The sequence below is a fragment of the Solanum dulcamara genome, chromosome 9 (assembly GCF_947179165.1).
Source record: "Solanum dulcamara chromosome 9, daSolDulc1.2, whole genome shotgun sequence".
In the NCBI taxonomy this organism is placed as follows: domain Eukaryota; kingdom Viridiplantae; phylum Streptophyta; class Magnoliopsida; order Solanales; family Solanaceae; genus Solanum; species Solanum dulcamara.
The window spans coordinates 73,988,880-74,000,792 of record NC_077245.1 but is presented as its reverse complement, the minus strand read 5'-3'; the positions used below and the strand labels follow the sequence as shown (position 1 = coordinate 74,000,792).

At 34.7% G+C, this 11,913-nt stretch overlaps 1 protein-coding gene across 1 annotated transcript; it reads left to right on the top strand.

The window, feature by feature from the left end:
- Positions 1-3,998: 3,998 nt before the first annotated feature.
- On the top strand, positions 3,999-11,732 carry LOC129904314 (ATPase GET3B-like). Its single transcript, XM_055979871.1, has 11 exons — positions 3,999-4,214; positions 5,682-5,884; positions 6,183-6,245; positions 6,338-6,448; positions 7,156-7,230; positions 7,353-7,421; positions 7,499-7,564; positions 8,462-8,539; positions 8,620-8,718; positions 9,899-10,033; positions 11,316-11,732. Exons 1-11 carry the CDS (start codon positions 4,082-4,084, stop codon positions 11,451-11,453), a joined length of 1,170 nt encoding a protein of 389 aa, XP_055835846.1. The 5' UTR covers positions 3,999-4,081; the 3' UTR covers positions 11,454-11,732.
- The last annotated feature ends 181 nt before the right edge of the window (positions 11,733-11,913 follow it).

Genomic DNA, 11,913 nt, shown 5'->3' with positions numbered 1-11,913 from the left:
TGAGTATGCTAAAAGAAATATTTTGAAAGCATTTATATATAATTTAGATCTCAATAAATAGTAAAACCCTATGCATTTTTTAATTGAAGTTGATGTGTATAATTTAAGGAGATAACATATTTTATGCGGTTAACTTAATTACTTAATAAATATTAGAGTATTTCTTTTAAAAAAATTGAGCTAATTTTTAAATAAAAAATATTTTTATGTGTTTAGATGCTCAATTAAATTAATCGCAATTGTAATTTCATAGATGGAATTGTTTGACAAGTATATCAATGTATTAAAGCTTTTATTTATGAGATCACATCTCAATTCTCATTTTCATTTACAATTTATTTTTAAATTCTGAGATGATAATTCCATTTATATTTCTCATTATTAATGAGATTTTTAATTGCTTTAATTGACAACTTGGGATATCATCAATGTTCAACATCCAAACATGTTTTAAGATCAAAGTTGTGCAACAACAATAACAATTTACGGTAATCTCATAAGTTATATCTCGAAAGACTAAAATGTACCAACCTTATTCCCTATTTTTATGGACTAGAAAAGTTATTTTCAATTGATTCTCGACAATCTTTCTTTTCATTCGAGCTAATAATCGACAATGTGAACAAGGATATATTGAAATTGATGAGTTCCTTTATCAATTTTGTTTATATCTCTTGTACATGAAATATGATAGCTTATAATCTAGCTAAATTTTCTCTTTTACTTTTATATGAGATTTTTTAGGAGTCTAAATTTTCTCGAGTTATTGTAAATGATGCTCTAACGACTAATATAGTTGTTTAACCCCACCCACTCCCTCTCCCCCCCCCCCCAAAAAAAAAAGAAGGGAAATTGTAATTGTGACCCTATGTTCTTTTCCAAGTATCCAAAACACCCCACAAAATAAAATTTCCTCAATTTCCCTCCACTATCAAACATCTTTTCTTCAGCAGTCTGCCGCTAAATAAGGGGATTCTTGGTTAAAAGACCTATTTAAGTCTTCTATCTAATTAAAAAGGTTTTAAGTTTTTTTTCTCAGTGAAATGACCCACTTTTTAGATTAGATAAAAAACTCTAATTTAGTTGTGATTTAGAATTTAATTATTATTTCAGATTAGTACCCATCTTTTATGAACTACAAATTGGTCCAAAATCAACAATAAAAAACAAAAATAAGAAAAGCCTTTCAAAATCTCTTTCATCGTCTTTTTTTCTTCTTTCTTCTATTTTCTTCTTCCACTCTCAATCTACCCTATGTGCATATGATTGTGTGTTATTGAGGTCCTAAAACTCTTCTCTTTTTGGTGAAGTTGGTTTCAACAAGCTATATTTGGAGAAAAATGGTGTTAAAATTTTAAAGAAATAGTCAAGCTCAATTTGATGTTACATTCTCTTTTTTTGTGAAAAAGACAGTAACAATATTACAAACTAAAGCGCAACTTGGACGTACAAGTAAGAAAACAAATATCGGAACTCTATATGCACCAGATGGTGCCTTCACAAAAACAAAGTTTGTTTGGCGAATCACTCAAATTAATATTTTCAGTAACTCCCTTTGATGGTTGTCTTCTAATATCAGTTTCACGTCCGTCGTGATTCATAGCTACCGAAATCTCATGCCTTTCGAGAGAAGAGTTAACTAATCGTGTCACACCACTAACTACTTTTGTCAACCGATCTATATTCTCATCCACCTCATCTTTCAAATCCTCTCAATTAATCAAATATGATTTTTTTTGACTCAACATTAGTAGGAACCAAAGTAGGATGCACCACAACCTATAAGAAAATAAATTGTTAAATAAAACTACAATAATAAAAACTTCTAAAATGAAATATTGCACCAAACAAGCTTAAGTATTCACCTCTTTATTTTGCATTGTTAATAACATTATTTTATAATTTGGGGGTATCTTCTTTTTATCGTACCATCGGAGCAATTTTGAAAGTGGCAAGGGAGATTGAGATTCTATCAATGGCTGTCCAAAAGTCTCTCTTAGTATAGGAATTGCTTCGAAAGCTATATTGAAAATAAAAAAAGTACTAAATAAATATTAGTATATACATTTCAGATCGATACATAACTTGTTATGACCAATTAAATTTCAGATCGATACATAATCTGTCATGATCAATTCAATATCTATCTCACCATAAAATTATTTAAGCTTACCATAAAAGCCCAATGGAATCCTTGCAAGCTATAACCTTTAGATGTGAAATTATTTTTCTTCCATTCTGCATACTTTTTCTTTAAGTTAACATTTAGAAGGAACTCAACTGTCATCTCAAAAGAACGCCTACCCCAAGGATATGCATTAAAGTAATCCAAGTTTGTCACCATTTTCATATTCTTTATATCAGCAGTCTGTTTTTGATCACCAGCCCATAAAAAAGACTCAACAAACCACACCATAGCGATCTTTAATTTTGTTTGCGCATCAAATTTGTCACTCTTTAATATTTTCTTTAAATCATTTTTCGTTAGACTACTCTTTTTGTTCAACACTAGATCTAAAAAATCTTTTGCCTTCCCTTCATCATATAAAGCCTTACCAGTGGAATTTTTCCACAATTCAATCCTGTAATCATAGCAAACTCCTTCATACCAAATTGAATTAGCTTACCATCAATTATGAACCAAACCTCGTTTTTCTTTAAGCTTACAATACATTGTTATAGAAGATAGTGTATGATTTGGCCACAAAAATTTTTGTTCCAATTCTCTAGGTTCACTTTTAATAAGCAGCCAAAACAACTATTCATAAATTGGTTGTACACTTTTTCCTTCTCCAAGTAATATTGTATAATTTTAACAACATCCCACCTTGATAAAATGCTCACAAGTCCATCAAAGTGATCATCGTCCTCCAATTCCTTACGCGAACTATATTGGAAGAGGTCTACTGAGGTTTCACGTTTTGGTATCAATAATATATCATTCTCCTCAGCAGATTCATGCCCATTACTAGATGTCTCAGAAGATTCATTCCCATCACTAACTGTTTTAGAAGCATTATCACCATCACTAATGATTTTAGAAGACTCATCCCCCTCGCTAGATATATCATGTTCCTGAAGATATTGTAACAAATGTAATATTAATTAGACAAATAAGAAAAACTAAAGATTGGTGTTAATATTTTAAAGGACTGATTGTAAATCGATCCAACCAACTATTAGTCGGTCTATTATATATTTAGAAAATTAGCCTGATTTTTACATTGTTCAGATTAATGTACTATCAATCGCCTGATTTGATAAACAAAATATTTTAGCCTTTTGGATGATTTTATAAAGCAGATCGATGGTTGATTGAGTAGACTAATTAATAATTGGTCATGTAAATCATGACATATTTTTATTTAGTAGGATCGATTTATTATCTGTCATTTTAATTATAGCAATAATGTTTCCTTTCTCACTGAGATGAGAAATTTAAGCTGAAAAGCTAAAAAAATAAGGTGCACCTGATTCTCCTCTAGCTCGCGGCGAACATTTTTAGGATCGACTCGCACCATAAATTCTTTAAAGAACAAGTAAAATTTATGATCAAGAAACAACACCCACAAAGAAAAAGCAATTACTTTAATTATAACTTCATATAAACTTTAATTGCATATCTATTACTATAATATTTTTCTTTACAAAATAAGATTGATGCTAGAGTTAAGGGAGAGTAGAAAACTTACAACTTAGAAATTCAAGAAGAATACTCAAAAAGAGAGTTTAAAAAATGAGTAAATTGAATAAGCTATCTGGCTTTAGCAAGAAGGGAGGAGAAAGAGAGAATGTACCGTTGCAGTGAGAAAATTTGGCTGAGCCAAATAGTTTTTTTTGAATGTGCAGTCAATGCCACTTCTATTAGGTTTATATATTTAATTTATTTATAAATAGGTCCCTAGCTTATCTAATATTTTAATTATAGTCCAATTATTCATTAAGTGCCCTTTTCTCATTTATTTTGATATATTTTAAATTGAGTAAATAATAAAAGGCCATTTTGTTAATTGAGGACTTGTCTCTCCGCCAAATTTTCTCGCTAAATAAGCTTCAACCTGAAACCAAAATCACCATAGCTATGGCCATGGCGTCTCTTTTTCATCAATCTTCGAAAACCCATTTCTATTTTTCTTTGCTAAATGTCAGTAGAAGAAGCTTTTGCTCTTTCTCAACAAGTTTCAATTCAAGAACTTTCAAACCCCCATTTCAAGGTAAAACCTTCATTATATGTATTAATTTTAATAAAGTTGGCATTTTTAATTCACTTTAACAGTTTTTTTCTATGGGTATTTTGATCAAGCACGTATTGTTTATGTAAATGTTAATGTTTCTTGTTTCTGCAGAGTTGGAATATGAGGTTTCTACTTTTGATTATATCAATCATTGTAGGACATGGGTATTTTAGGTAGATGTTGATTTTTTTTTAAGCTGTTATGTCACGGGTTTGTGGCGTAGAAATAGTTTCTTTGATGAAGAAGGCTGCGTAATAGTGGCACTTAGGGTGTGGTCTAATGGTGTTAATGAAGTGTATTGAGAATTGTGAGGTCATAGCAGTGGCACTTAGGGTGTGGTCTAATGGTTAATGAAGTGTACTGAGAACTGTGAGGTGAGGTCGTAGCAGTGACACTTAGGGTGGGGTCTAATGGTCAATAAAGTGTATTGAGAAATGTGAGGTGAGGTCGTAGCAGTGACACTTAGGGTGGGGTCTAGTGGTCAATGAAGTGTAAGAACTGTGAGGTGAGGTCGTAGTAGTGACACTTAGGGTGTGGTCTAATGGTCAAGGAAGTGTATTGAGAACTGTGAGGTGAGGTCGTAGCAGTGACACTTAGGGTGGGGTCTAATGGTCAATGAAGTGTATTGAGAACTGTAAGGTCGTAGCAGTGACACTTATGGTGGGGTCTAATGGTCAATGAAGTGTATTGAGAACCATGATATCTTCCGTTCAAATCCCCAATGTAGGCAAAAGTACGAGGTGGTTTTTTCTCATCTATCAGAGCCTCGGTGCACAGAGTTATCCGATATAGTAAGCACCTCGTGGAATAAGTTGAGGTGCCCGCAAATTGACCTGGACACCACAATTAAAAAAAAAGAAGAAAAAGGCTGCATACTAGTGTGTGCAAATAAATGCAAGTGGTTTTCCATGTTAAGAACATAAAGAAGTAAAAGAACAGACCTTTGTTCCCATAGTGAATTCAGAGTTGAGAATCACAAACTCCAAGTAGTGAATGATTCAACTTTAGTTTTTTTGTTCTTTTTTCAAAAGAGATGCCAATAATCCTGATTCTACTTAGGTGTTTATTTGAGACCAATAGTGGAAGAATGCGATAAAACTGCATTAGATTTGTAGAAATCTTTTCCAGAATTGAATGCCAATCAACATATGATACCATGCTTTTCTAGTTTGTTTGTGTGTTGCTCTAGAAATTCTGTCTAGTCCACTAGAGTTTATATGACAAGTTATACTTATCTAGCATAGAATTGATTTGTAAGAGTTAGGACTAATATGTGTGAAACAAGTCTCTATACAGTTGCTTTTGCATATAACAGTAAACAGTAAATGCCAACTTGAATCGATGGAAAAAAATCATGAATTCATGTTCTTGACATTATACAGACAATTTCAAGAAGTGTTATTAAGAAAAGCTTCGGGATTGCTTAAGTTCCTCTCATCTTTGTAGTGAGGGCAGTTACAACTCCTACTGAAGCTTTCGACGAGATGGTTAGTGGGACACAACGGAAGTATTTCATGTTGGGAGGGAAAGGAGGTGTTGGGAAGACTAGCTGTGCTGCTTCTCTAGCAGTAAAATTTGCAAACCACGGTCATCTGACTCTTGTTGTTTCAACTGATCCTGCTCACTCTTTGAGTGATTCGTTTGATCAGGTACCTACTGCATACTTCTCTTCTTATATTCTGTCAAAAGAGAAATTGACTTATATAATGTTTTGTGCTATAGATTTTTATCACTACATGTTGTTTCAGTATCTTATTATCGTCTTGTTGTTTCTATTTGTTGCTGTGCCTCTTTTTCACTGTTTTCTCTGCTGAGGGTTCTTTCGTAAACAACCTCTCTACCTTCCCAAAGGTAGGGGTAAGGTTTGCGTACTTTCTACCGTTCCCATACTCCTCCACTAGTGGAACAGATTGGGTTTGTTGTTGTAATGTTTTGTGCTTTCTGTAGGATTTGACTGGAGGGGAACTTGTTCCAGTTCAAGGAGTAGACTCTCCATTATATGCACTAGAGGTATCTTGTTCTTAATATTTCGTTGTTGGTACTGAAGTAAAGTATCTACTTGTTTAGGACGAATAATCATATAATAAACTGATATTCAATAGATAAGCCCTGAGAAAACAAGGGAAGAGTTCCGTGCAACGAGCCAACTCCATGGTGACAGTGGTGTCAAAAATTTTATGGACAGCATGGGCCTCGGAATGCTTGCTGAGCAGGTGACATCAACAAGCAAAATGTTTCGTAGTTCTTTTCCTTTTTCCAAATATATCCTTCTTTATATAGCTTTAAGGGGTCGTTTGGCAGAATGTATTAGAAAATCCAATAGATATATTAGATATACACCCTATTCAGTATTGTAGGGTGTATAACCAATATATAGCAAACCATGGTATTAGTAATACAAGGGCATTCAGTATTATAGGGTGTATAACCAATACATAGCAAACCATGGTATTAGTAATACAAGGGCTATTAATACATGGGTAAGCATGGCTAAAGACGGAACTGCCCTTAATACACCAAACCAAACAGTGGATATGAAATAATCTCAACATAACTAATCTCATCATTACTAATACACCCTATTCAGTATTATTCTTATACACTCTACCAAACGACCCCTTAACTGTCCATGCCTAGTCTTGGTATCTGCTTGTCTCCTACAACACAACTACCCAATTGACTGTGTCTGATGTAACCGTAGACCTTTAAGCAATTCCTTATGTCTCTTTGGTTGTTGATTCAGCTAGTAAAACCTATAAACTTTGTATGACATGCTAAGTTCAGGTTCAAGTTCATTTCTTTACTGCAGCTGTCTACAGAGCAACTGATTAAACGAAGTTCTGATTTTGGCAACCTACAATTATGATGTTTGAAACATTCCCTTGTTGTACTTGACTCTGCTGTTTTTAACTTGTGATAGCTGGGAGAACTAAAACTTGGAGAGCTGTTGGACACACCTCCACCTGGTCTAGATGAGGCTATTGCAATTTCAAAGGCATGTATTAATGAGTGTTCAATACTGTTTTTCAGTTAGATGGTTATCAGTGCCGCACACATAAACAACTGTCCTTATTGTTACCTTATTCCAGTCTCTTTGACCATAGGATGGTTCTGCAGGTCATGCAATTTCTTGAATCAAAGGACTATAATACCTTTTCTCGCATAGTTTTTGATACAGCACCAACGGTGAGTTGCAAGATATTGGTTTAATGTAAAACTTGTTCTCTGAGTTTAATGTTTGCATTTACCTGTTGATTCTGCAGGGGCATACACTTAGACTACTATCACTCCCAGACTTCTTGGATGCATCAATAGGCAAGATGATGAAGGTAATTACCGTCATGCTACTGGAAGGATATTGTGGGTCATTTCTAATTTTCTTCCATCAAAATTCTTCCACGTTTAAGAACAAGAACCCTCAAGCCCATATGTCTTTCTTCTCCTCTTAACCGAAACTTATTGCAGTGGTTTTAGCATGTTTAATTCTGGGGAATAACAATTCCTTCTCAATTAAGTCCTATGGGAAACTTCTGGTTAGGGCAGAAACGTTATCCTCATGCCTCGTTCTGGATTCCTAAGATGCCGAGGAAGGTGTGCTTATTCGCGTGGTTAGCTACTACAAGAGTGAATTCGACGGTGGAGAATCATAGGAAACGAAAGGTTGTATGCATGAGTTGGTGTTTCCTTTGTAAGGAGGCGGGTGAGGATGTGGACCATTTTCTGTTACATTACAAATCAGCTACGAGGTTATGGGAGGATATCTTTAGATTGTTTGGTGTTTCTTGAGTAATTCCAAGATCTGTGAAGGAGTTGATGTTCAGCTGGAAGAGTGGAGCTAGCAAAAGAAGATACAAGGCTTAGAATGTTGCTCCTCTTTCTTTGATGTGGGTCATTTGGAAGAAGAGAAATAGGAGAGCTTTTGAAGGGGTGGAGATGAGCTTTGCTCATTTAAGGAGTTGTCTCTGATCCCTTATTTTCTTTTGGTGCACCCATGTAGTTAAGGTTTGTATAGAGCATTGGATGTCTTTGGAGAACCATATTTTGTAGGTTTCTCCTTTTTTGGTATACCTCTTGTATACGGCCAAGTTGACCTTGTGATTATTAATAAAATCTTTTACCTGATTAAAAAAAAAAACATGTTTAATCTGGGACTGTTTTATTTCAAGTTCGTCTACCAAAGTCCTATTTTCACTTCAGCTTTATAAATACTTTTTCATATGTCACAGCTTAAAAAGAAAATAGCATCAGCTACTTCAGCTTTAAAATCCATGTTCAACAAAGAGGAGCCACAACGAGATGATGCTGTAAGCATTGAAGTTACAATACTAGTTATCTTGCTGCACTTTTGCTTTGCATTGACCATTATTATGTCCTTTCACTGCAGAGTGACAAGCTAGAGCAATTAAGGGAGAGGATGGCAAAAGTTCGAGATCTGTTCCATGATTCAGAAACTACAGAGTTTATCATTGTGACAATCCCCACTGTAATGCATAAATTCTGTCGTCCTATTACTATAAGTTAACAACTCTGGAGCATAAGCTTGAAACAAAACTAGCTTGTCACTACTTTAATAGTACTTCTAATCATAAATAGCATCCTCCACCTTGTCTTTTCCTTTCCTGTAGTTCATGCTCCCTATAGTTGAGTTGTTATTCTGAAGTCAACAAGGTTTAAATCCAATACATTGTAATACTACAGCAGTCCAATATTGTTCATCATATAGAGGCTTCTACTCAATATTTCCATTAGGTTTGAAAAATATTGATAAAAGTAGTAAATGTATATTAGAAACATAAAGAATACGAAATAGCATTGTTACCATGACTTTGGAAAAATGGTTGAGTCGAGGGTCTATCGGAAACAACTTCTCTACCTTTGCAAAGGTAAGGGTAAGGCTGTGTACACACCACCCCTCCTAGACCCCACTTGTGGGACTACACTGGGTATGTTGTTGTACCATGACTCTGGAAAAATGATGCAAATTTTGCAACTTCTTTTGTTGATAAAGTAACTGTTTTTTTCCACAATCCTTTCATATCATGTGGTGGGAATATGATATAATATAGCTTTCTATATGAGATAGGATGAAGACTGCTAATTGCTGCAAAAGTATCTTTCTGTGCTGATTTTTCACCTACTTTTGAGTGCTTTTCATTATATATATGGAGAAATAATTTAGCAAGTATGCTACCCTGTGATATTGTTTCATGCTTATTTTGATTGTCTCAGAAGCCAGTGCTGTTTATATTATTTTTGCTTCTCAAATACTATTATTAGGGCTGTTAGTATTTCTTTTCTCTGAATGCTTTGTATTGCTTTCCTTGTTAATTGACGTATTTTCTTCACTGTCGTATTCCATTTTTCGTAAATACTTTGATTTGCTGCACTTGAGTTGAGGGTCTTTTGAAAATAACCTCTCTATCTCCACAAGGTAGGGGGAAGGTCCGCTACCCTCCCCAAACTCCACTTGTGGGATTATACGGAATATGTTGTTGTTGTAAATACCATTATTAGGATTTCCTTTCTCCATGTGCTACTTATGCTCGACTGAGCAATATTAATTGGCTAAAATGTGTGGCTTGTAGCTATTCTTTGCCATGCTTGCAAGTTCTTCTGGAGGACTTGTTGAGTGAGCTCTTTATGACAAATACATTCCTGTACAGGTGATGGCGATCAATGAGTCTTCACGGCTCTGTGCATCGTTGAAGAAGGAAACTGTTCCAGTGAGAAGGCTTATCGTCAACCAAGTCCTACCTCCGTCTACATCAGAATGCAAGTTCTGTGCGATGAGAAGAAAGGTAAGAGTTGACTCTTCAAATTCAGTCTAGGGAAAAATATTTTAATTCATCCTGTTTCGTGAAAAATATTCCAAATTATTCTCTCTTTTTTAAGTTAAATCCTTCACATTTATACTGCTAAACAAGTAGTTTTTTTTTTTGAATGAAGTAGAAAGAAACCTAAGCTAGATGAAAGAATACCTAGTGAACATGTTGCATCTTAATTCCGAGCCAGGTATCTGAATTTCAAACGGGGAATAAATATCTTTTTGGATTTATTTGTGTGTCAAACCATTGATATGCTCAATATTTGCACATGTCAATGTAGTTCTTGAAAACTAATTTTACTCTCTAGATACCCTATTTGGAAAAATTATGCAAGAAGGTAGGTATGTCCTGAACGTAAACTTTCACCATGATATGTTCAGCTTTATGGAAATGCTAGCTGTTTCATAACTTGTCGGATGGTGGTTGGTGCCAAGTTTTCTTTATGGTGTCACATTATATCATTTGAATTCCATAACTACACTTCTAATAAACTCTACAACAGGAAAGGTACTCAGGGCCAAATGAATGCATCATAAATTGTGCATGCTTGATTAAGCAACAGAAAACTGAAAGCTTCTGTACGCAAAAAAAGACTTACTAGGATGACAGATTAGATATTCAACAACATACCCAGTGTAATCCCACAAGTGGGGTTAGGGAAAGGTGGTGCATACGCAACCTTACCCCTACCTTGTGAAGGTAGAGAGGTTATTTCTGATGGACCCTCTGCTCAAAAGAATAAGCATGTAAAGCAAATACAGTAGCAAAGAAGTCATGTTGTTGTTGCTGAAAGAAGTGGCAATGGTGCTTCAACTTGAACGCAAGCCATATGAATGTTGAACTTAGACAAGTTTGATGTTTTATATTACTGTATAGCGAGTATAAAATGAGTGATATAGGAGTTATGTTTCACTACTTTTGGAGTATCCAACACGCACGTGTCGATATTTTTGAAGAGTCCAAGTAACATAGTATAGATGTAGTGTTGACATTTTGGGAACCTTCGTAAAGGGTATCACTAGAAATAGGACAAATTGATCAAATGTCTAGTTCTGTGGTGCCCTTCAACTGGTGTCTTCTCTTAGACATTCATATTCTAATCTTATTCACTTGCTTAAGTGCATATTCAAGACCTTAAACTTTTAACTTAATTAAACAGTGATGCAAACTGAATTATCCTGTGAAAATCTCTCCGACTTCCCTGATCTTTACTTGCATAGTTTTGCTGATGTCTCTGTTGTTTTACATGTTTCAGGATCAGATGCGTGCTCTCGATATGATCAATAAAGATCCCGAGTTAGCAAGTTTAAAGATAATCCAAGCACCATTGGTTGATGTGGAGATAAGGGGCGTCGCTGGATTAAAATTCATGGGGGATATGGTTTGGAAATAAAATTGTTTCAACAATTATGTAGAATAATGTAACAGTGCTTTGTTTGCTGAACTTTTTTTCCCCATGAGAAAAAAAAGGCCCTTTTTTTTCTCTTCAATTTTACTCTGGATAAGAGGTTGTGGAGGACATGTAGTAGGGTACAAGGTTAGTAGGATAGTAGAGAATTGTCTTATGTGTCCTTCCATACTAGTAGTTGTAGTATTTTTCATGTAGTTTCTTATCGTTCGATTTTTGTTACTATTACTGCAATATTTTGTTGTAGTTACTGTTCTTTTTTTTAGAATGCTTTGTTATACTTTCTATAGTATTTTGCCATTATTTCTTTTTCAATATTTTTTGATATGTTTTTTCTTGAGCCGAGGGTCTATCGGAAAGAACATCTCTGCCTCCCAAGGTAGGGGTAAGGTTTGCGTATACTTTACCCTCCCCAGACCTACTTGTGGGATTATGCTGGTACATG